General features: G+C 34.7%; 1 protein-coding gene and 1 long non-coding RNA gene across 6 annotated transcripts in view; one reads left to right on the top strand and one right to left on the bottom strand.

The window, feature by feature from the left end:
* The window catches only part of LOC106884161 (uncharacterized), a 44550-nt gene extending 23433 nt beyond the window's left edge, over positions 1-21117 (bottom strand). For all 4 annotated transcript variants that reach the window (XR_016244623.1, XR_016244627.1, XR_016244622.1 and 1 more), the window contains exons 1-3: positions 20751-21117; positions 6480-6585; positions 2881-2973 (exon numbers count right to left, since the gene is read on the bottom strand). This is a non-coding gene — a long non-coding RNA (uncharacterized LOC106884161). The remainder of the gene's footprint in view (positions 1-2880; positions 2974-6479; positions 6586-20750) is intronic.
* Positions 21118-21141: 24 nt separating this feature from the next.
* Positions 21142-25471, top strand: LOC106884162 (eukaryotic translation initiation factor eIF1). Of its 2 annotated transcripts, XM_089364294.1 has the most exons (5): positions 21488-21765; positions 24138-24521; positions 24694-24854; positions 24974-25105; positions 25213-25471. In XM_089364294.1, the coding sequence occupies exons 2-5, from the start codon at positions 24164-24166 to the stop codon at positions 25225-25227; spliced, it is 666 nt and encodes a 221-aa protein (XP_089220420.1). In that variant the 5' UTR covers positions 21488-21765; positions 24138-24163; the 3' UTR covers positions 25228-25471. The 2 variants fall into 2 exon arrangements, with proteins under 2 accessions (XP_014790888.1, XP_089220420.1); XM_014935402.3 differs by lacking the exon at positions 24138-24521 and having other exon boundaries at positions 21142-21765.
* Positions 25472-25708: the final 237 nt, after the last annotated feature.

The following is a 25708-nucleotide window of genomic DNA, read 5'->3' as shown; positions in this document are numbered from 1 at the left end:
ATATACAAATTCCTTGGATCAAATGTAGATTAATATAAAATATTTTATTAATACTTGTTTTTATCTGAAGTTAAATGTATAAAAACAATTAACATTAAACTGAAGGATTGATATATTTTTGACAGTGACTTTGAAGTTTTGGCTTGCTTGCTTTCGTCAGTTTTACAAAAGGAGCAAGCTAAAACTTGAACACTATCGTCAACCTTTTCCTTGAAAACGTTTTAAGATATAAGATATTTTTGTTTATTTTCTTAAGCAAACTATGTAACTAAAATAGAAACTGCTGATACAGGATAAAGAACAATCAAACCTTATTGTAGTCAAGCAGTAATTGCAGAAGAGATGGCGAATTAAACAGAACTGAAGAAGTAGTAAAGGCTATTCATGAAACGCCAGCAAGAACAGTAGCATGTGTGTGTGAGTGTGTGTGTGTGTGTGTTATGTTATAGGAAAGTTATACATATACTGCAGTAGCATAGCGTTGCTTCAACGGAAGGAGAAAGCAAGAAAAAAGAAAGAGGCCAACAGTGGATGTTGGTGTAGATAAGAAAGATGCTAAGAAATAGGAAGAGAGGATCAAAAGAGGACTACTGAATAGAACATGATAAATAAATGGCAAAAGAAAGAAAGCAATGAAAAATAAGAGAAGACAAAATAAAGGACTGAGTAGGAAATTGTTATTAGACCTATCTTTTATTTTCAAGGGCTTGATGTGAATTCCTGTAAAAAATTGGTAAAATTTTGTGTGCCCTAAAGAAAAGGTGATCCCTTTGTTCTAGGCCATTTCGTGTTAGTTAATTCTATAGAAGTCTGCCAGTACTAATCACCTTTTCCCTAAATTGTTTCTAAAAATCAGCAGAAAATAACTTTGCCATGTTTTTAAATGTTTTGTTTTTACTTCTTTTTATAAAAATTGAAAAAATTTCAGTTAAAATTACCAAGACTTATCATTTATTCCTAGATCAGGTCTGATTGAGCATACCTAAGATCAAATGCATTCCAGCCATGCCCATCCAGTCTTTATTTCAGACACACTTTACTTAGTACTACATCATCCTTTTTCAAAGACAGCAAGGTGTGAAATGAAGTAGCAGTTGGCTGCTATTTCCAGCATGTTAAACTTCCCCACAGTGGCTCGCTCACTGGTTTGAAAAATAAATGAGTTACACAGATGAATAAAATGAACGAATGAAAACACAAAAAAAGACACATATTTACTACTAAAGTCTTTCATTACCGTATTTCTGTTGAAACATACATCAAAACTGAATTTGTTTTAATTAATTTAGTGAAACAGTAATCAAATTAAGCTGGTGTTCATAGCATAAATTAACATGAAGTTTTAATGGAAGATTTTAATTCTAGATCACTTGAAAACAGAAAGTTTGTAGTACAAGACCACAGTTGGTGTCAGGCAGGTTGGTATCAAAAGGGTTAATCTTTAACCCTTTAGCATTTAAATTAGCCATATCCAGACAAGTATTCAACCTGTTTTATGTTCAAACTGGCCAGATCTGGCTTCTCACAATAACCCTACAATGTTATTCTAAAAATAAAGAAGCACATCATCGAAATCTTAAAGCTATAAGGTAATTTATGATTAATTAAAAACAACATGAATAAATAAACTTGAGAGAGTAATCTGAATGCTAAAGGATTAAAAAGAAAATCAAGTTTAAAATTCCTACTTAAGCTTCCAAATCTCAAGCTGTATGTCTTCCTGTGTTTGCAGGAGCATAATGTTATAGCTAAACTACTTCATAGCTACACACACAAAAATAAAATTATATCTATATTAATTTGATTCTGTTACTTACAAATTTTTATAAACTATAAAAAAATTAAACAGAATCTTTCCACTGACCTTTCTTATTACACGTATGCAGTAAACTTCCTAAAATTCAATCTTCATTTTCTAATATTCACTTTCTCAGTTAAACAAAGTATCCGGATGTTCACTTGTTAACTGTTCACTTAGAATTTTAGTAAAACTTTTTCATAAGCTATATATGTCAGTGTTGCTACTAATTAATAACTTAGAAAATATTTTCCATTCTTGTCTTACAGAACTCTTTATGTTTCATGTATATATTTCCTGTATCCCACCCACCATCCACACACCAGTTGTACTTGTACTTAAATATCTCTATAGCAACTAAGCCATTTTACAACTGTTTTATTTTTATTTTTAGATCATTATATTTGTAACAAAAATTTAGATTAATAGCTTTTTAAACACTAAAACAAAGTTTGGAGAAAATTAATTAAAATTTATGCATTCACAAGCTTACAGAGGAAGTATTTTAATTGAAAGATGTTTTAGATTAGAAATACAACTCTATTTTTAAATCCTATTTATAGCAGAACCAGGAATAACAGAGTAAACAGAAGAGATGAGTAAAACATGATATGAAATATGACTCTATACAAGAGAGCAAGATTAGATAAACTAAGTTATTTAGGAGTATAAAGTATTTGAGCGTTATTTACAAGAAAAACAAGTAATATGCAGTGAATAATTGATAAGATCTGAATGGAAAAGCAATACTAAAGCCAAAAAGGAAAAAAAAGAGTGGGGTAGAAAGGGAGAGAAATATCTGGAAATGATTAAATCTGAAGTGAAAAAAAAGAAAAAAGAAACCCAATATTAACAGAGTATATAATACATTCCTTTGTTTTCTTTGGGATCTCAACTCCTGATGGAATTGTAGAGAATGTCACTGTGACATAGGGTGACTCTTGGTCATTCTTAAGCCTGGTAGAACTCTTCCTTCTCCAGGTCAGAACACAGCTGATTTCTTCAAGAGAGAAAGAAGAATTGACCTTAGTATTGAGTGGAGTTTATTTATCAACCCCAAAAGGATAAAAACCAAAGCTGACCTGGGTAGGATTTGAACTCAGAGCATAGAGAGTCACAAGGAATACTGCAACACATTCTTCCCAGCAATCTAATGACTTTGCAAACTCACTGCTCTATAAGTACATGAAATGAAATGATGAAGAGATGTTTGAGAAGACAGTAAACTCATTAAAAAGAAGATTAAGAAAATAATAATGTAGATTAGAAAACTCTTGTTATAAAAATAATCCCATCACAACCATCTTTGTTTTCTTCCCACCCACCACCACCATCATCATTTAATGTCCATTTTCCATACTGGTATGGGTTGGATGGTTTGACCAGAACAAGCAAGCCAAGAGTTGCACCAGGTTTCATTGTCTGTTTTGGCATCGTTCTTACAATGCTTGATGCCCTTCCTATTGTCAACCACTTAACAGGGTAGATGGGGTGCATTTTACCTGGCACCACCATGGATACGTTTTGCATAGCACAGACACAAGTGCTTTTTACATGACACTAGCACAAGTGCTTTCATTTAACATAGGTAAACCAGGTATCTAGTCTATGGCAAAGACACTGCTATCATATTTTAACCTTTCAACAACTGGCATAAAAGCACCTCACCATCACAAATACTCCCATCACTTAATCACAGGGGCTTTTCCCTGTTCTTCTTTTGCCTTATCCATACTTGGAAACTTTACTAGAGCTGACAGCATGAAAAAAGCATGCAATACACATATTAAAGTGGATGGCATTGGAAAGGGTATCCAGCCATAGAAACCATGTCAAAACTGACATTAGAGATTCATACAGTCAGATCCTGTCAAATTCTATTACCTACAGGGTGCGATGGATAAATTGACGCCATTTTATATTTCTAATTTTGCACATGTGCATTGTTTGTTTTTGATTTTATTGACTACACAGTATCATAGGGTCAGTTGGGCACCATTTGTGAGAAAAATAGCACCATGACACAATTCATTCTGTCAGAAATTTGGGAATAATATGCTGTACTGCTTGGTATTCGTGCCAGAAGCTCCAAAATGAACATTTCAGAGTGTTTGGGTGTCAATCTGAGGACATGTATGGAGAGTGATAAAAATCAAACATCCAGTCAACATCATGGTTTTTGGAGTGATTACCAGTGATGGCGACGTTATGCCTCCATTCATCTTCCCACATGGCCTCACACTCAAAATGGAGGTCTACATCAAGTGCCTGGAGGAGGTAGTGCTGCCCTGGGTCAAGAGGCATGTGACAAGGTGGTCCTTTTTGAATTGTTGTTACAATCTGTACAGTTTCTGTCAACTAAATTTCACTCAGAAAGTAATGAATCAACATGAGGCTATAGAAAATGGCATTTGCCGAAAATGCCATGGGATTGAACCTAGAACCTTGTGGTTGTGAACTATTTGGCTACATGGTACTTACAATAGAGGAAAAGACATGAACTAAACATTGAAAGTGCAGCTGTCTTGACGTAATATTATAAACAATATTGTTGTTAGTTACATGTTCTTAATTTATTAATCACTGGTTCACTGCATTTATAATGGAGAGAGTGACAAAGGCATGTCTGTGCAAATGTTACAGAGGAAAGGGACAAGGCTGTGAGAATAAACAACACAAGGTATTACTATTTGATGCACCAGTTTATTTCCAATTTTCTCGTTGATATGTGTAACAAACACACACAGTTCCACTCACAAGCAGTGTTCCCATAAGTTCTGCACATGTACACATTTTAATAGGGAAAGTACAAAAATGTGTGCATACAACATTTGCAAGATGAAATACAATTTTTTTTTAATTGAAAAAATTTGTGCAATGGTTATTTGCGTAGATGCACACATACTTTGCAAAGAAAGTCAAAATTTGCACATGATGTAAATTTCTGCCCCACACCTACTGCAAAAAATTTAGAGGGAACATAGCTCACAAAAGATTGGACAACATGGAACTACAGAAGACCTCTGTCCATGGTATTGTGCAGTGAGATTGATCCTGAGACGACATAATTGTGAAGTAAACATTTTAACAACCCCACTGTGCTTTCACTAATAGTTTACATCTTACTCTATGATGTTATCAATTATTGTTATAACAAGCAAGTCTTAACTTATTTAGCCAGGATGTGTATTTTTTTTTTTTTAAGATACCTTTCAACATGTTGGAAGATATTTGGATAGTTTTGACATCATAACAGGTCTTTTACAGCTACAAAGCCTTGTTAATCATTCCATTTTGAAGCAGGAGTGTACTGATACAAATGGAAGTGTATGCTTTTACTAGCATGGAATATGGACATTAACCTTTAGCATTCAGATTATCTGTGAAATGCAATGTTTATTTATTCACATTGTTTTAAATTGATTACACATCATCTTATAGTTTAAAGATTTCGATGATGTGCTTGCTTAGTTTTAGAATGACATTGTAGGGCTGGTGTGAGAGGCCAGATCTAGTCAGTTTCAATATAAAACAAGCAAAACATTTTGGCCAGACAGGTTTCTCATGGAAGACTGGTAGCCATGACACTCATTACATGAGATTAACATTTATTTACAACAATTACGTGGAGACACAAACATGCTCACACACACATACACCCACAATGGTTTCTTTCACTATCCATCTACCAAATCCAATCACAAGGTTTTGATGTGCCTGGTGGGGGGGGGGGGGGGTATAGTTGAAGACTTGCCTAAAGTGCTGTGTAATAAGACTGAACCCAAAAACACATGTTTATGAAGTAAATATCTTAATCACAATTGAGGAGTGTGGAGATGATTAATGTCAATTAATTAAATTGCCAATTCTGTTGCTGACTTAGACCCTACATCATAAATAGGATGATCATGTACTGTACATGCTATTTTATAGAGGTGCAGCCTCCATATACAATAGCATTCCATTACAAATTTCTTAATTAATGCGGACATTTTAGTTGTCATTAGAAATACTTAAGAAACATATAATACAATTGTGACAGTAAAGACTATGAATATGAAGAACTTATAATTAGAAGAGTTGTGACTTAGCTATGTCTGCTGGAAAGAACTTTGACAGGATATTGTTTTACAATGACTAAGTTATTGGGACTTTGTTACCAAAAGACTGGTAATTCTTACTAATTAGTTAGTTTTTATGTCTAGCTCAAGATTAGACATATGATCATAGATGTTCCAAACATGACCATCCTGTCTTTTTGTACACTCAGGACTACATTGTCCAACATGTCACTTTTTTTTAGCATGGGAAGGTATGATTTGCAGATTTGCTGTTATTTCTAGGAGGGACTGAAAAAAAATCAAAGTAGGATAGTTAGACATTTAACTGTTAGCATTCAGTTCCTCTGTCAAATGTAATTTGTTTTGAAATAATTGTTTTGAAATAATCTTCCATTATCTCATAGCTTCAAGATTTTTATGGTGTGATTGTTTATTTTTAGAATGACATTATAGGGTAGGTGTAAGAAGATGGATCTGACCAGTTTGAACATAAAACAGGCAGAAAATTTGAGGGTTATAAGTGGAAAGAGATTAAAGATACAAGAAGTGTTGTTAGCTGGAAATGGTCAGGTTATTAATGCAGAAGTAGAGAGAAAAATGAGGAAAAATTAAGACATTACATATTCTCCATGCGATTGAGTTAATGGAGCAGGAATAAGAAAGGCTTCCATTTTCACAGTATCGTGGCCAGTGGGGAGCTTCTCCTTCATGTAATTAGATTAGAGTCTAGAGAAATAGAGAGATACAATCAACTGCAATAATTATGTCTGTCTGCAGGATTTACATGGGTCAATGATTTACATTGTAGGATTAATTAGCTTTTACTTGTTTCAATCATTGGACAATGGCCATGCTGGAACTTCACCTTGGAGTCCTTTTAGTAGAACAAACAGAGCCATCAATGGACTGGCCATGGGCTCAAGAATTTCTAGTTGGAAAAAAGAACCCACACAAAAGACAATAATGGCAACATAATTAATGCATAGAAAGATTTGGAAACAGTCATTTCTCTAAATATTGGAAATTTATTGGGTAAAAAGCATTGGAAATTAGTGACTACCAAAAACTATATTGTATGGGTAAATACATTAAACATTAATGGTAATATCCTGATTGGTGTTGAAGACAAACCCATTATTAGAAAATCTAAAACACGCTTTCCACTGTAATCAAATAAATGTCTCCACTTAGAACCATCATATGGAAAATATTTTGACAACCCAGAAAACAACCAAGCATTATAATATGGAAAAGTTCTTATGTTAGGCAAGCAAAAAAACAACTAAACATATATAAAATAACAGAAACTATATATATATATATACAAAAGTGCAATATTTAGTGCTACATACAGCTAATTATAGTAATGTAGGCTATATAAATATTCAATTATTTTTGACTTCTGAATCTGTGAAGATGATAATTTGTCATGTATAAAGTAGAATTATATAAAACCGTCTTTTTTCTATGTGTTTGAGTCTGTTTATCCTTGATAAATATGGCTTTGGAAGGGAATTATTTGAAGCAGGATTTTATGGCTAGATGCTCCGACTGTCACCAACCCATATCTGTTTTTCAAGTTAGAAATTTCTTTATTCTACAGGTTTTCAAAGGCACAAAGTGACTTGTCATAATGTCCACATCATTACTATTTGCTCAAGGAGTGATGGATGTGGAATATAAACATTGTTGTGAGCACACACACGCATACACCATCATCATCATCACTATCATTTAATGTCCATTTCTCATGCTGCCTTGGGCTGAATGGTTTGACAGGATCCAGGGAGATGCATGGCAGCATCAAATCTACTGTCAGCCAGGTGCCCTTCCTGACACTAACTACATTACAGTGTGTACTGAGGGCTTTTCTCATGCCATCAGCACTAGTGGGGTTGCCAATAAGCGTGACTGGCAGTCTATTTGCCTCCAATTCAGTTTGGGGATGTGATATTATTAAGCCACAAAAACAGCAAAACATGGAAGTCCATCACTCCTGAATGGAATCTGGGGTGAGTTGTCTCGCCTGTCCATGGGTAAAATATCCTTTTGCCTGCCCCCATTTATTGCACTTGGTAATACGAAGGAAAAACACTAGTGTAATAATATTTGGGTATTTTTCCAGCAGTATATTGGATAGATATTATCCCTTAGTGGGTTGGATTCACAACCCCTAACTTTCTTGGATTTATATACACACACACACACACACATATATATATATATATATATATATATATATATATATATATATATATATGTATATAGGTGCAAGTGTGAGTGTGTGGTTAAGAAGCTTTCCTCTTAATCACATAAATTTGAGAGTCAGTTCCACTGTGCAGCACCTTGGGTAAGCATCTTCTACTATGGCCCCAAATTGATTAAAAACTTGTGAGTGGATTTCATAGATAAAAACTGAAAGAAACCTGTCATGTAGATGTGTGTGTGTGTGCATGTGTTTACACACACACACACACCTTTGTCTATAATGGTTGTAAACAGCATCACTCATACAAGTGAGTTATTCATTTCCAGTCTGCAGTGAAAAACATGCCTGGCTTTGAGGAAATATCATCTTGCTTGGAAACAAGCGAGGGTTAGCAACAGGAAGGGGACCTGGCTGCAGAATGCCTCAACAAATTCCATCTGACCCATGTAAACATAGAAAAGCACATGGTAAATAATGATGACAATAGATATAAACAAATTTATGTGTGTGTGTGTGTGTGTGTGTGTGTGTGTCTTTGTGTTGTCCCGCAACCACTTGGAAATTGGCGTTGCTTTGTTAACGCCCTTATAAATTAGCTGTTCATCAAAAGAAACCGAGAGTATAAGAACCAGATTGGCTGTAGTCCAATGAACTGAAAAAAGTCAAAAAACTAAATGAACAAACAAAACATAATAAATACTTCACTTTTATATTGTAACTTTTCTTTCGCTTCAAATCACACAAAAACATTTTCAGCAGCAATGAGCATGAAAAACTTTGTTTCAATGTTTTCTAATCAAGTCAAATTTATCCAGTTTTGCCCTCAATCAATCGTTCTTGAATAGCAGGAAGGTCATACATATTTTGACCTAAGCCGCTTTCTTTTCATTTGATATTTAATGTTGAGCTTAAATATTTGCAGAGTAACACAATTCAAACAAAGCATGACCTTTATGTAAAACACAATCCAATATAACAATTAAAAAACTGATAGTCAGGAAAAGGGAGACAAGGCATGAGAGAGAGAAAGAGAAGGATGAATAAAACAATTGATGTAATTCAACACACAATGGCTTTGTTAAAATTAATATTTCAATAAAGGATCAACATGATTCAGTTGCTTTTTGCTCTTTTCAGAATATCTTACTAAAATACAGAAATGAATCAACAGAATCCATATGAATTTTGGTGGAAAATCAGAGATTTAAAGAGTACATTAACACCAAACTCAGAGCACCAACTGAGTACAGTCACATTCTCCAGAAGTGCTCATCAAAAACACTTGGATACTTACCACTGCACCCGACCTCTACCATTGTGTAATAAAAGTAGAGACTAATTAAACTTGAAATTAATGCATTACTCACTTCCTCCTTCATGACTTAAACACTCCCATACAGGATTGAATACTCTTCTGAAATGCTCCACACCAAACCAAAGCATAAGCTTGGTTTCTAAATAAGGATCACATGCAAAATCAAGAAGTTCACTTCACAACCACTTGGTTTAGGGTTCAATCCTACCATGCTGCTCCTCAGGCAAATGTCTTCCATCTAAGCTTCAGGTTGACTAATGGCTAACAAGTGAATTTTAGTAAATGTAAATTAAGAATTTGTTTTATGTATAAATATGCGTCTCTTTTCTCAATGGAAAAAGAGGTAAAAAGAACAGGTGCTTTCAAATAGGAACACTCTATATAGTAGTATTAGTTCTATTTGAGTTGTACAGATAATCCCTCATTACTCTTGCTGCCAGAAATGCAGCAACTGATCCACAAAATGTGATATAAAAGATATTAAAATATAAAATAACATAATTATATTGAAAAAAATAATAAATGTTCTTTTTAATTCCTTTCTCTAAAAGTAAAAGGTTTAGAGAAATACTTTTATGATAAGTGCAGGTATAGCTAAGGGATTAAGGTGCTACACAGTGAGACTGAACCCAAAGCTATGTGGTTGGAAGCAAGCTTCTTAACCACACTGCCACACTTGCACCAAATCATAGCCAGATCAATAGTCTTATCCAAGATAAGGCACCTAGCTGACAGAATTGTTAGACACCATGCAAAATGCTTAATGGCATTTCGTCTGTCCTTACATTCTGAATTCAAATTCCACTGAGGTTGACTCCGCTTTTCATCCTTTCAGGAACAGTAAAATAAGTACCTGTTGATCACTCAGGTCAATGGATCAGATCATTAAGAATGGAATATCTGATTTTCTTATGTACAAATCTGACAGTCGTTAACTCTAATGCTTTATCCTGACAATTCTTTGTTTTACAACATTGAAGAGTTACATCATCACTTTTTGAAATGCAATTCATGGTGTCTGATTATATTCTGAGTTTTCTCTTGTAAATCACTTTTTGTGAACCTGTGGATAGATAAAAAATTCGAGTTGTTTATGAATATGAGTTCCGTTGTGGAACCAATGCATCTCAGACAGCTTGAAACATCAATGAGGGGTTTGGTGAAGATGTGGTGAATGAGTGCACTGTATGTTGATGGTCTGAGAAGTTCTGGTCTGGTGACTTTACTCTTGAAAATCAGCCCCATGGTAGACCTGAGACCAAGGTAGATAATGATGAGCTGGGAACCATAGTGGAAGTGGAGACATTTCAAACTACGCGTGAGTTAGCAGCAAGGTTTGATGCTTCGATTCCAACTGTATTGGACCATCTGAAACAAATCAGCAAGGTAAAGAAGTTGGACAAGTGGGTACCACACGAACTAAATCGGCATCAAATGACATGTCATCTTCAAACTTGCTGTTCTTTACTGTCATAGCATAAAAATGAACCATTTTTGCATCGTATTGTTACATGTGATGAAAAATGAATTCTATTCAACAATAGCAAGTGTTCTGCACAGTGGTTGGATAGAGACTAAGTGCTAAAACACAATTCAAAAAAGAATATTTCACCAAAAATATTCCATACTGGACAGAATGCCAGGCCATTGCATGTGAACCAATTCCTCTGCCTCAAGGGTTAAGTACAGGAAAATTAAAGTAGCAGAGTGAATTGTAAATAACCCAGCCAATTGCAATGGAAAATCACTGCTACATCATGATTTTTGAGACTTTGGCATGACTGTCAGTGCAAGTACAACAGGCATGGCATGTCAATGCAAATACAACAGGCGTGGGGAGAAAGAGAGAGAGAGATTCAAAAGTACCAACTAATTAAATAGTTTTCTAAGGAAGAATTAATCTGGCAGGATCAGAAAGGCCTGGTCATTAAGCAACTGTTTGTCCTTGACAATAGATATTTCATGAAGAATTACATAACAAAGTCACAGATGCAAAGAACTTCTTGGAACAGATACTCTGTAGGTTGTTTTTAAAGTTAATACCTCCACCATACTTACATAATAACTATAATCATTCCTTCAACAGCAGTCGGGTAACAAGTTCATCATCATCATTTAATGTCCACCTTCCATGCTAGCATGGGTGGGAGTTCATAAATCAATATACACATGCATATATATATAAAACGTAGAGAAGGTTCCAGGTCTGGATGTAGATCTTACAGTGGATCATGAAGCAACATGCCAGTATGTATGTGTATATAATTTCATAGACCTGTATACTTGTGTATATAGGTATATTGATTTGTTCATGTGTATGTATATGTGAGTGTTAGGACATATCCATATTGATAAATACGTGAATGTTTCTATATGGTATATACACAGATATGCTAAGCGCAAACCTAATTTAGTGTCCTTATTATTAAAATAGCTTCATTCAAATGAATCCTGAAATAATTATATTTACATGTAAGTACGTATTACAGCAGTGATGTGCAACCACATTTCTGCCATGGCATGCAATATTTAAAAAGAACTTTTCATAGTCTATCCAATGCCAACAAGACACTGACAAAAATCAATGTTTAGACATGAATTCAAACAAAAATAGGAAACAAAGACAAAGCACCACTAGTCATATCTGAAAAGTAAAAATATCAAATTAAATAACATGATTGTGGAAAAACTTGTAATCAATATGCATCTAAACTTTTTTCTAAACATACATACAAGGGTCAGTGTAGCCCAATTCTAGGTTGTATGACCTGTTTGTCTATATTGGTGTTTTAGAGAATAACAATAGGTTAAAATTCAATCATTTCATAGTTTTAAATTTTTGATAACGATATTTAGTTTTCATTCCGATCCAGCACGATATAGAGATACAGGCATATATGATTCAAGAGACAATGTGTTTGAAATAGCCATTGTTAAAATGCACCTGGACAAAGCACACTACTCTGATTGTCTGTCTAGCTGTTGACCGGCCTCTCCTGGTTAAGAGGTAGAACAGCAGGAAGAGATTCCAGTGCTAATACAACTGCTTTCAACAATAAGCATATTTATAACTGTGGATGCTACCATTCCATCCTGGTAGCATCCTTATCACCATTGTTTTACACTTGCTGTCTATGCTGATATGGGATGAAGAGAGATCAACATCTGACTCAGAGTGTGCTCTTGTGCTTGCCAATCTACTTCAGTGCATGACCATAAGTGATGTTGTATGTACCATGCATTTACATACATTATTTACACTGAATGGTGTTAGTGGCAATGCCAAAGCTGTGAAAGACACTCTACTTCCTGAGCTTAAAGTTATCCTTAGCTATGGCTGCTACAGGTGAGAGAACTGAGAGCATCAGTGGAAGTGTCAGACATAAACACCCATCCATATTGATCCAAGATAACGAAGAGCCATTGCAAAAGAAAATGGACTCTGCTGTTTCTGTAGATAAGCTGTGTGGTGTCAATGGCATTAGTTCATCTACTGGTTATGATACTATGAAGCAAAGGGAAACAATATTAAAGTGACTACAGATGGTCTGCAATTTACTGTGCTTGAGAAGACACAGGAAGCTAAGTGAAATCCTAGAAGTGGTCAGTGACATGTGAGTGGCACTTGTGCTGGTGACGCATAAGAGGCACTCATGCTGGTCACTCTCAAAAGGCACCCCTGTCTGTGACATGCCAGAGATACCCAGTGCACTTGATGGAGTGGTTGGCATTATGAACGGCATCCAACCGTAGAAACCAAGCCAAAACAGACAAGAGCCTTGTGCAGTTCTCCAGCTTACCAGCTCCAGTCAAAACCATTTTACCCATGCCAGCATGGAAAATGGACACTAAATGATGATGATGATATTGGTCACATGATGTCATCATCTTTTACATATGTCCATGTGATTGTCTCTTTCACTCTCCCTCTTTATGTCTTAATTATTTCTCATACTTTCTAGCTTTTCCTTAGACACCTTTGTCTACTTTCTCACTAATTTTCATTTTTGAACACACAATCTGATTGATGAATAATGATAAGCAGTAAACTAAAGAAAAGATAATGATATTCTTCTAAGAGTACTCTACTTGGGTATTTTTTCTCCTCACATTTTTAAACCAATGAATTAAAGCTCTGTGTTATTCATGGGAAACTAAATGTTACCCACTTTTTCTCCCCACCCTCCCAAATATCTGGTTGTATCCCGGACAACCTGATCTGAAGTCAGTTATATTTGATTATTCATGATGATGTGTTACAAAGAGTTTAACCTATTGGCTTTCAGATTACTCTGGCAAATGTAATGCTTATTTATTCACATTGTTTTCAATTAAATCTATGATGAAATTGCTTACTTTTAGAATGACATTCTAGGGTGTGAGAAACTGGATCTGGTCAGTTTGAACATAAAACAAGTAGAATATTTGGGCCAGATATGGCCAGTTTATATGAAAAAGGCTTAAATCACTTTGATGATGTGATATTTTTTCTATGAGTGATAAGATATTAAATGTTCTTCCACCACACCTACCTCTCTCCCTACTCCACTCCTGCAATCTACCCAACACATATCATCTCCTTCTCCCCCGTCCTCCCCAGTCAATTATATCATCATTATTATTCTGTTGCTCACCCTTACTTTCTTTTGTACCCCCTAACTTCCCCAAGCTTCATAGGTCATCCATCCTTGAAGCCCTACCCAACCATTACAGTGGTCACTTACCTCCCCTCTTCACTCATTCCCCATATACTCTTGCTACTCTCACCCACCCGCACACCTAGTTTGTCTATCCCTACTCACCTTATTATTTATCTCTTTCCAGCTCCACCCCTTTCCATTATACTTTAATCCCCTCCTCCCCCATCAGGGTGTGTAGTCTTGAAAGCTGCATGGCACCCTCAACCCTGCTGATGCCAAGCAAAAAAAAAACATCAAGTACATATTGTGAAGTAGTTGGCATTAGGAAGGGCATCTCAGATGTAGAAAACATCTGGAACCCAATGCAGTCCTTGGACCCATAAGATCCTTTCAAACCATTCAGTCCATACCAACATAGAACATGGCTGTTTAAATGACGATCATTTGCATTAAAGATCTAATCTTTATGTTGTTGGTTCACACAGTATTGTAATAATCATCATGCATGGTTGTCTAAATTAGACATTGTATTGATTACTGTCTGACTAAATACAGAAGTTAGTTCATTGTTCTTGATAAGAAGCAATCAGAAAATGAAATTGACAATGATTACAATGAAACGATTATTTTGTGATTTTTATCTAAACAATAATTTGTACTATAAATAGATATGACCTACATGCTCATCATTGTCATCATTTAATGTCCATTTTCCTTCTTGTAGGGCTGGGATGGTTTGACAGGATCCAGCCAGCCAGCTGTAGAGCTGTGTTGAGCTCCAGGGGAAAAAAAGGGGGGGGGGACATGTCCTCTACTAAATGGGGGAGAGTTCTGTATCAACATAATTCAGGTCCTACGAAATTATATGACATTAGATGAAGTAGTTTGAAATGCTTTCTTAAATGCTGTACTTAGGTTTCCTAAACTTCTGGTTGAAATCTTTTTTGAAATACACAAAAAACAAGAAAAAAGAAAAGCCAGATCCTGAATGCCTGACAACTGAAGAATGTTTAAAGAGTGCATAATAAAGTTAGATGAGCTTAAAAATAAAATTCATTAACCATTTTTTATTACCATATTTTTGTTGAAACACATTGCTTTTAATTCAGTTACCAAATGTATTTGCGTGTAAGTTTCAGGCTTGATTTAAGTGTAAAAACTGAGGTGCAACTTATATACATGAGACAAAGCTAAAAGTATGGAGAGAAAAATTTTGTACCAAGAATTAACACTAAATTAGGGGTGCAACGTACATTGGTATATACGGTAATGTTGAAAATAATGACAAACAATAAAATAAGTCATTATTAACCTGGAGCATAGAACACAAAAAAATTTTGATTGAAGGTTTCACTGTAGATCAATTTTAAAATGAAATTTGTATTATAGGGGGTGGTCTCAAGTGAGTTGTTACAAAAAGGGTTAATAATAAGCAGCAAACTGGATTGTATGGCTTATGGTATTTCTTCCAGCTCTCTGTGCTCTGACTTCAACTTTGCCCATCATCCTTTCTAGAGTTAATAATAACGTAATAATCCAAAATATTACATTTGTGGAACTCGAAGAATATTTGAATAAATTCCTTGCAATATTTATTCTGATTTCAAATCTCACCATGGCCTTGACTTGAAGCCCACTCTAGTGCAAGCCTTCAGGCCATGTCTCCAGTTAGACATATGTTTCTTCACTCCACCAGTCTCAAAGGCCCTGTGAAGGGTTATGGGGACTGCTTCTCTCTTCAATAATATAGAAAAGGAAAGAAAATTTTTTTTAAATATCTGTGGTCTGAAATTCATTCTGTCTTAGTTGATCATTATCAACAGATATTCAATATTGTTCTATTAAGTGTACTGTTAACCATAGTCAGTATTTTCTCATTTTGCTAAACACAGGAGAAGAAAGGAGTGTCTTCAACATCCTCAACCTGCACCGACCATCTCGTGCGAGTTCTGCCCATGACTCTTTCACCATCGACTTGGACACCAAAGTCACTTTTGGCACAGACATCAGCCGAGGAGACTGAATAGAAATTGACGAACCCAATGCTTGGATATGAGCTGGAGCCGACAAATATTCTTTACATTCTACTGTTGCTTTATTGTCATTTATAGGTAAAATATTTTTCTGGAAACAAAATAAAATTTATAACATTGCTACTTTGGGAAATTATTGCTCTGCTTTATGAGTAATCTCCAGGAACAAATTAACTCGTATACTGAGGCATTGCTGTAATTATTCACTTTCAGACTTACTCTCCGTGTCTCAGTGGCTGGACATAACTTCTTTGAACTTGTCACCTCTGGAATATATATATATATATATATATATATATATATATATATATATATATATACATATATATATATGGATGTATGTATATGTGTATACTTGTGTGTGTGTTGCTGTTTGTTTCCAATTGCCAAAAGTCACTAAGCTACAAGCAGTGACGTTTCTGTTGGTGTGTGGAATAAGATATCCTTTATTTGAGAAACAGGTAAGGGTTAGCAACAGGAAGGCATTCAGCTGTGAAACTATGCTCCAATAATATATTTATCTAAGCCATGCTAGCTAGGAAAAACAGACATAAAAGTAAATGAATGAATTGCAGTAACCTATTGTTTGAATACTTCTACACCTACAAGTGTACACTTACTGGCAAGGTTTCTAAAACCGGATGCCCTTCATAACGCCAACCTCTCCGAGAGTGTATTGGGTACTTTTTATGTGCCACCAGCACAAGGGCCAGTCAGGCGGTACTGGCATCGACCACACTTTAATGGTGCTTTTCACGAGCCACTGGCATGGGAGCCAGCACTGGCATCGACCACGCTCGAATGGTGCTTTTCAAGTGCCACCAGCATGGGAGCCAGTCAGGCAGCACTGGCATTTTCCCTTTGCTGCCCATTTCATTTTTATTCAATATTGTTGATGCTCACTATGTTAAATATGTTAACATTAACTTAACTACTGTACTTTATGCTGGTTGTCTTAGAATGACCTAACTAAACTTTTCAAACATATTAAGCTTCTTTAAATATCTCATATATTACACTTGTTACCTGTCTCTTTCTCCTTTCATTAATCCCAATTTATTCCTTAGTTTATCCTTCAACTCTAATTCACACCTCTGATAAAGTGTTCTGTCAGAAATTTAGAGTTCTCTTCTGCCCCATCACATAGCATTTATTCTATTGCTGCTTGAACTGTTAGTAAAATAACAATTTTATGTGCTGGGATGTTTCCATATGAGTGGAGATGGGAAGAGAGAGAACATAATGAGGGCATTCTAACAAAAGTCAGTGGGTTGCTAAACCAAAACGTGATAGCTAGTGCGAGAGGAGTGGATAAGGAGCAATCGGAGAGAGGGGGAGAGATGAAAAGAGAGAAAAGTTACTGAAAGAGAGAGAGAGGTTGATACTGACAGAGGGAGAGAAGTTTATAGTGAAAGAGAGAGAGAGAGAGAGAGAAAGATTGTGGTGGAGGATATTTCATCAGAGCTTTGTATAGAATGACATAGCAGATATAAAAAGACTGAGAAAGGGAAAAATTTAGAAGTAATGTCATATTTGTGTATTTATTTTAGTTTTCTAGAATATATAACTGTAATCTAATTTTCCATCTATACTTGTTATTAAAAGATTAAATGGGAGTGGGTTGATAACAAAAAAATTTGACAGCCTGTTGTAATTAAAAAAAAATATGAAATAGATATAATCAATGAACAGTCTTTAAACTATATATTTTTCAAAAATAACAAATAAGCAAAATTTATGTTTTTATTCTCTAATTTAAAATTTGGGGATAATTAACTGAATTTCATTTAAAGTTCTAGTTTTCAGAAAAAAAGGTGTAGGCATGGTTGAGTGATTAAGAAGTTCACATCTCAATCATGTGGCTTTGGGTTCAGTACCCCTGCATATCACTTGGGGCAATTATCTTTTCTACAGACCTAAGGTAACTGAAGCCTTGTGAGTGGAATTGGTTAATGAAAACCAAAGACAGTTTGCGTGTGTGTGTGTGTGTGTGTGTATAAAGATGAGGGGGTGCTGAAAAGTTCCTGGCTTTAAGGGTATCACAAAAGGCCTGGTTTAGAGGCACAACCTTCCGATTTCTTTTACAGGGCTTAGAAAGAGTAGAGGACCACTGCAATAAGTGTGTAAAAATTTTGAATAAAATCATAATTAACTGATCCTTCTGTATTTTCTTTTACCCAAAGCCAGGAACCTTTCAGTAACCCCTTGTATATACATATGTGTTTTTGTCACCTTGTTCTGACATCACAGAACAGTTAGAAAGACTTATTACTGTCATAAAAGCTGTGTCCTTTGTTTCAAACATTCTTTGGAAATATGTCCTGCAATGGGGAAATATTACCATTCTTCCAAACAAGAGGGGTATTTAGCCATAAAAAATTTGTCTCGGTAAATTCTGTCTGACCTATGCAAGCATGGAAAAGTGGATGTTAAAATGACGATAATGGTACCACAATTTCTCTTGTTTCTAATAACCATTTCAAAGAATTTCAAAGCCTTATTGAGATGGTCCACTTACACATGCCACTTTAGATCAGGGACCAGCAAAATGATTAGTATTGATCCTTAGGGGTCTATGTGGCTATCCAAGGGGTTGACAAACACCTGAAACAATCTTAAGCATTAAGGGTGGTGAATTATTAGCAAACTGAATCTGGAAGAATATGTTTTCATTTTTCACATATTCCATAGATAAGTAAGGCAAGGTTGATTAAATAAACTTGAAGCAAAATGAAACAATGTTAATCTGAACTGAAACAGTTCAATAAATATTACTTCGTAGTATAGGTAAAAAATAATATCAACCAAGAATTTATAAAAAGAAACATCTTTGAAAATGAACATAACTAATTTCAAAAATGTATTCTCATTAACTTGAAATGACTATTGACATCACTGTTGTCTTGTTATCAACAGTTATTCCTTTCTGAATTAATACAATGATAAAAGACATTTTGTGTGAAGAGGCAGAGATTTTGGAAAAATATATTTTTAACATCTTAAATGTAACTTTTTTCTGTATTTACCGACAAATCTTGAGAGTAAATGATCCTTTTACAAAAACTAACATCATTACTTAAAAATAAACTTAACTTAGGTGTATGGTGCCAGACCACACTAAAATATTGAGACAGTGTAACAACCCCATAAACGATCTTAAAGTAATATTTCACTGTTCTCATTGCCAAGTCAACTTTCATTCTTCCAAAGTAAAAACAACAAAAACTCCTTAGTCAATGCAATCAATTAAATGACAAATGGAACCTGTAATCTAGTCAGAAGAAACCTCCTCTTCCCTATTCACACCTCCTTTCAAATCACCAACTATTATTCTAAATAATAGACATGTATTATGTAGCTTAAGTTAGACTGAAACAGGGGAGCAAGCTCAGTACATTTGGTTCTTTGAGTCACCTCGTCAAAACTATCACTTCTTGGGGTGAAAAAAATTGAAAATGGTGTTTGTTTCCGTTTCTGCATGCCTCCTATAATCGTATTTTACTTTTTTAATACAGAAATATATATTTCAAATACTTCTTTTATAAGTCAAAAATAATTTCAACTTTTAAAGACCTGTTTTTCTCCTTAACCCTTACATGTCCTTTTTCCTTCTCCGAGATTTAAAATTCGCTCGTCTGTCAGTCGACCATTTAGAAAGTATGTTGTTTGAACTGCTTCCCTGAATCGATAGAGGGCTTGTTATTCAAATGTTTGTACAGATTCGATGAGCATCACCTGCTTATCGTTTCACTGGTGAGATTTTCATCAACTAAGTGTTCACATAGTTACACCACACACAGTAGCCATTACTCTCACTCATTTCCTTCTAGGTTTTGTATCGTCTTCTGTTCCACCAACTGACCTCTTAGAGTTCCTTGATTTCACAATTTTCCTTTTTTTTTTCTTTCTGCAAATTAGGTACCCTTCTCAAATTTTATCGATAAAATCAAACAACTGTCAAGCAAATGCACCCAAGAGAAATAAACAATGAAATTAATTTTGAAGTATATTATTTAGAATTAATAAAACTTAAATATTTATACGATGAGTTTCATCTTTATAATTATTTTAACATATGACTGAATTACAACAGACATTTCGCTAACAGAGACAAAAAAAATACATCTTTATTGATTTCTAAAGAAAACAATCAAAACAACTAAATAATATCGAGATAATAGAATAACTGACAAAAATATTGACTGTACACAGTTTTCTTATGCATAACGCACGTAGATAATTGTAATTATTACCATTATCATTTGTTTTAAATCTTGTTTGTATTAATACCATACGATCATTCAATATTATTTTCAAAATGATCTTGAGGAAATTAAAACTATTGAAATGTAAATATTTTTACAGAAAAATAAAACAATCTTGTCTTTGAAGGCGGGGCCCCAGCGTGGCCGCATTCTAATGATTGAAACAAGTACAAACATGTATATATGCGCAACATCGTGTGTGTGTGTGTGTGTATGTATATATATATATATATATATATATATACATACATACATATACATATATCTATATATATACTATATATTTGTATTCTTTAAGCTAGATTACTTTGATTTTTTTAGTCACTTACAAACAAACATATAACACGAATGATTTTGAAAAGTTATAATATTGAGCAAATTATTCTCCAATGAAATGGAGCCAGTTTCAGTAGAAAATAATATACTTACTTTTACGAGTTGATGACTGGATTTAAGAGGTTCGCCATAACTAAATTTTTTTTTTTTTTTGTATGTAAAACACAAGTGAAATACGGATCGCTCCCTACACTAATATTTTTATGGTCGAAATATCTAATTTTATCATGCTTTAATAAATTCAGGGCGGGGCATTTTTTTCTTTTTGGTAATCATATTTGATAAAACTACAATAATGAAGAAAATTAAATATGTACAATTAGTCATGTGAAAGGAGTGGAAAGGAGAAAAAAAGTGTCGATACATTTTGGATAGTGATTGTTTGCAATTATTAATAGATCAGCAAGCAATAAATACGAATAACTTCCATACGAACTTCTATGTATTGCCACTTGTACACACAGACACACGTTATTTATCTATTAATCATGGCAATTTTGGCTCAGCTGTGAAGCCGTTACGTAAATAAGTAAATAATTTTACTAACACTAATATGTCTATCGTCTACTTTTTAAACAGGACGTTTATAGTTAAGACGGAAAAAAAAAGAATAGACCGGCACAAGTGGTAAATAGCTTTGTTATGAGAAAATGAATAATAGCAAAAATAAAATAAGGTTTCATGTTGAAAATAAGATTTAATTCATTGAAATTACATTTCGGTGAGATGATAAAAATAAATATATAGTTAATTAAAATAGGATTGGTTACTAACTATCTGCGTGATTCTCGAACATTTAGTGAGACTTCGTTCTGATTGGTTGAAATGTTAAGTCTGGTCTTCGCGCTTGTTTGTTTCTCGCCTTCTTAACTTACTTTCAGGCTTTCTTCAACTCTTATTTTTTATTTGAGTTCTTCTCTTTTTTTAAAAACCCATCAACAAGTTGATACATACACACCAGGTTTTTCCTTTGTGTGTATCAATTTAGTCTTCGCTTTCCTTTTTAACTCGAGAAAAAACCTTCGTCGCCCCTCACTGTCGGGGTTTGCTATCTCTTGGTGGAATAACACTACCTGCTGTATGACCAGTATCCCGAGCCTTTCTTTAGGTAAGTATCCAATATTTTCACTTATAATCTTAACTACTCATATAAAATATAGACCCCCTAGAATCAAATATTACGAAATGTAATAACGAAGAACCGTTTCCTTCATGAATTTCAAGATTGATTTATTTCTTCATGGCTTACTTTGCTTTCTTCGCCATGTTTTTTCATCTTTAGTAAAAAAAAATTTTTTTAATCCGGCGGAATTAGTTTATAACTTCTCATAACTTTTCGATCGAGTTTGGAATTTTCAGAAAAATTTTTGCGAATTTGTGTTCTACACACGGGATTTCATACGATTATGAAAAGAAAAAAATTTTTTTAAATTTTCTAACTTCTGGATCGCATCGTGTAAAACCGGTCACAACTTCCGCCAAAAACCCATTTCACTTCCTCGTGATTCCTTATTTTTACACTTGTACATATCTTTCAGTGCCTCTGCATTTTTAAATATTTGTGGTCTGAAATTCATTCTATCTTAGCATATTCAATATTGTTCTATTCAGTGATTAAGTGTACTATTAACCATAATCGCTATTTCCTCATTTTGCTTTACACACTTTTACAGGAAACCGTGTCTAACCGCCTTCCCTATATTAAACTCCGCCTGTTATATGTAACAGTATAAAACCACATTACATTTATCACCTTTTTTTTTTTTTTTTTTTGCCAATGAGAACAAATTGACTACTTTTCGGTTTGGTAAATTATAAGGATTTTCGATTTTATTTTAAATACGCCGGAATTATATCATTTTCTATAGGATTTTATCGAAAATTTGCCGATTTTGTCAATTTTACCATAATTGAAGTTATATTGGTTCCATGTTCACTCGGAGCAAAGCACATAATCGTCACTTTATGAATTTCAAAAAGGGAATAATGCGACCATCTTTCGTTTTCACCCCGAGAAACGTCTTGACACGTCGGACTCGATCATATTGGTGTGTGTGTGTATACATGTACATACAAAAATACATTTGTATGTATGCATGTGACTGGCTACAAATACATAGAGCTGAAAACGGGGAGCGAAAAATTAATAAATAAAAATTACGGAAATTAACGAACAATTATATGATCCCATATGTTCGAGTTTGACGTTTCTGCGGGTGAAAACGAAAGACGGGCAATAATGCAAGTGTAACAGCAAAATCATTCCCAAACACTTATGGCGATGGCGTAGTGATTGAAAGAACATGCAGAAGATGGTTTTCAAGATAAAGAAACGGGGACTACAGCCTACAGAATGAACTAAGAAAAAGGTGCCCAAGGGGGTTGGCTCTTGATGCGTTGGAACCTACTGTTGAAACGCATCTGATTGTTACAGTTCGGGAACTAAGCACAGACTTCAACGTGAGCCATACCACCATTCACCGTGAATTGAAAAGGCTTGGTAAAAGTGTCAAATGTTAGAAAATAGGTCCCGCAGACAATCGCAAACAACATGTTGACTGCTGTGCATCTCTGCGATCTCGTGAGTTGCAAATGCCTTTTTTGAACAGTCATTACTAAAAAAGAAAAGTGGATACTTTACCAATAATGTACAGCAAAAACGTCAGTGGCACAGTCGTGGTGAAGAGCCAGCACAACAGCCCTGAAGATTTTCCTGAGTGTCCGGTGGGATATGCGTGAAATAATTAATCATGACTTTTAGACGATAATCTAATAAGAACAGCCGATGTATACTGCCAATTGAAAGTAGCTTTGCAACAGAAAAGGGGTCATGCTTCATCATGATAACACTTGACCTCGCCCCCACAGAAAAGACCTAAGAGCTCAGAGAAAAATATGCCTGGAAAATTATGCATCTCCCACCATATTCACTGGATCCCGCGCCTACAGATTAATAGCTCTTTAGAAGTTAAAATCATTTGGGTGGATTAAGACTTAGTTCAAGTGTAAGAAGTCGAAAATGAGTCAATTTCCCTTTTCACTTCTAAACCTAAAGAATCTTATGAACGTGGCATTAAATAGCTCAGTGACAGATGAAATGAGGTCACAGTTTTTCCATATTGTTTAATTGAACCTTAAAAAACGGTCAGAACTTTTATATATGTGGCATACTTATATATATTTAAGTCTATATCTAACTAGCCATCATTTTATTTTTATAGCTTTTACTGTTTTTAGGCATCTTTGTCTGAGAGTGACGATATTGGATTAGACTTTATAAATAACTGTATGTTCATTCTCAGTTATTTATCTAGTCAGTAGGTAGTATAGAAAATTTTATTTTATGCAGCGTGTCCATAAATTATCTTGTATCTAGTAAAGTTGAGATCTATCAATCAACTTCATTACATGTTAAATATTACGAAAGTCTTAATTTATGTACTTTTTTAATAATTGGATCGCTTTCATTTGTCTTTGAAGGTGTATATTATTATCCCTGACTTTTAATGAAAATGACAACACCACAAGAGAAAGCACAATGTGTATCTTGGTTCATACAGACCAAATCAGACACTCAGGTCCAGCAGAATTACCGGGCCATGTATGGAAATGAACCACCGAGTCGTGTAAGCATCCGTGCCTGGTATAAAAAGTTTATGGAAACAGGGAGCGTACTACACAGAACAGGGGCTGGTCGACCGAGAACATCTGTGGAAGATGTTGAGCGAATTCGAGCAGCATTTCATCGTACTCCAACTAAGTCTATTCGTACTGCAAGTAGACAGTTAGGTTTACCACCATCAACAATTCACAAAGTTTTGCACAAGAACTTTCATTTTTTTCTGAATTTTTCAAATTGTAAAGGTAATTTGTGGACACCCTGTATTCTTGGTTTATTTCTAATTGAAAACTTCTATTTTAAAATGAATGTAAAGCAAACTGTTGCCATTTGTGTCTAATTAGAGTAGGCTGGCAGGTGTATTCGCAGTCAGGTAGCTGTACTGAAATCTGATTAAAGAATTTTTTATTGTTTCAGATCTGAAGACTGCCAGCGATGATGTTGGTGGTGGTTCTGGCGCTCAAGACAGTATAATTCATATTCGGATTCAGCAGAGAAACGGGCGAAAAACCCTAACTACTGTGCAAGGAATCTCGACGCAATTCGACTTGAAAAAGATAGTCAGGACCTGCAAGAAAGTAAGTTTGGTTGGCATCAAATGTCTTTTCTTGGGCTTTATGATGTAATTTCTTTTGTCAATTGTATTAATTTTAATAAGTGTTTATGTATTGTTAACGGAAGTCGTGTTTTTTAACAGGAATTCGCCTGTAATGGTACTGTAGTGGACCATCCTGAGTACGGGGAAGTTATACAGTTGCAAGGAGATCAGAGAAACAACATAAAGGATTTTCTGAAGGGTCACAAGATTGCCAAAGATGAGCAGTTAAAGGTAACTGGTTATTTCTCTATTTTTTATTGAAGACCATTTGTATGTATGTATGTATGTCATTTAAATTCTTTCCTGTAATTATCTTGTAATGTTTCATTTCGTTTTAGGTACATGGCTTCTGAGTACCTCTGCTAATCCAGCGCCTATTGCTACTATGTACTTGGACCTTCAAAACAGGTAGCAATGTATTTATTGGCCGTTGATGTATTTGTCCATCCTAAGTTTTTTCTTTTAAATTAGATCTTCACTGAATTCAGCTGAATCACTGTCCATGATATCTATGCAAATTTTATCCCATTATATGGGAATGGCTGTCTTTTAGTGCTTTATTACTTTTTTTGTATGCAATAAAAAAAATTTTTTTAATGCCTGCCTTCCTTTTTTTTTTTTTTTTTTATTATATATACCTGATTTGAGCTAGGTAAAATTGTGGCCATCCATCCATACAGGCATGTCCTTTACGACTGCCCACTTCTCCCACACATATGATCTGTTGTGTCAAAACACCTACAATCCATCTTTCCAATGTCTCCCCCTCCCCATCTTGCTACTCATGATCACCACCCTCTGCAGGTCCCTTCACTCCCTCACATTGCCTATCTG

The sequence above is a fragment of the Octopus bimaculoides genome, chromosome 1, assembly GCF_046866305.1.
Source record: "Octopus bimaculoides isolate indiv1 chromosome 1, ASM4686630v1, whole genome shotgun sequence".
Taxonomy (NCBI): Eukaryota; Metazoa; Mollusca; class Cephalopoda; order Octopoda; family Octopodidae; genus Octopus; species Octopus bimaculoides.
Note: the sequence above shows the minus strand (reverse complement) of the source record. Positions and strands in the feature narration are given on the sequence as shown.

Excerpts from the sequence above, each read along its gene's own strand:
- LOC106884162 (XM_089364294.1), top strand. The coding sequence starts at position 24,164 with ATGAAAATGACAACACCACAAGAGAAAGCACAATGTGTATCTTGGTTC. Across the intron at positions 24,522-24,693 it reads GAATTTTTCAAATTGTAAAG|ATCTGAAGACTGCCAGCGAT; the intron begins GTAATTTGTGGA and ends TTATTGTTTCAG. Across the intron at positions 24,855-24,973 it reads TAGTCAGGACCTGCAAGAAA|GAATTCGCCTGTAATGGTAC; the intron begins GTAAGTTTGGTT and ends GTTTTTTAACAG.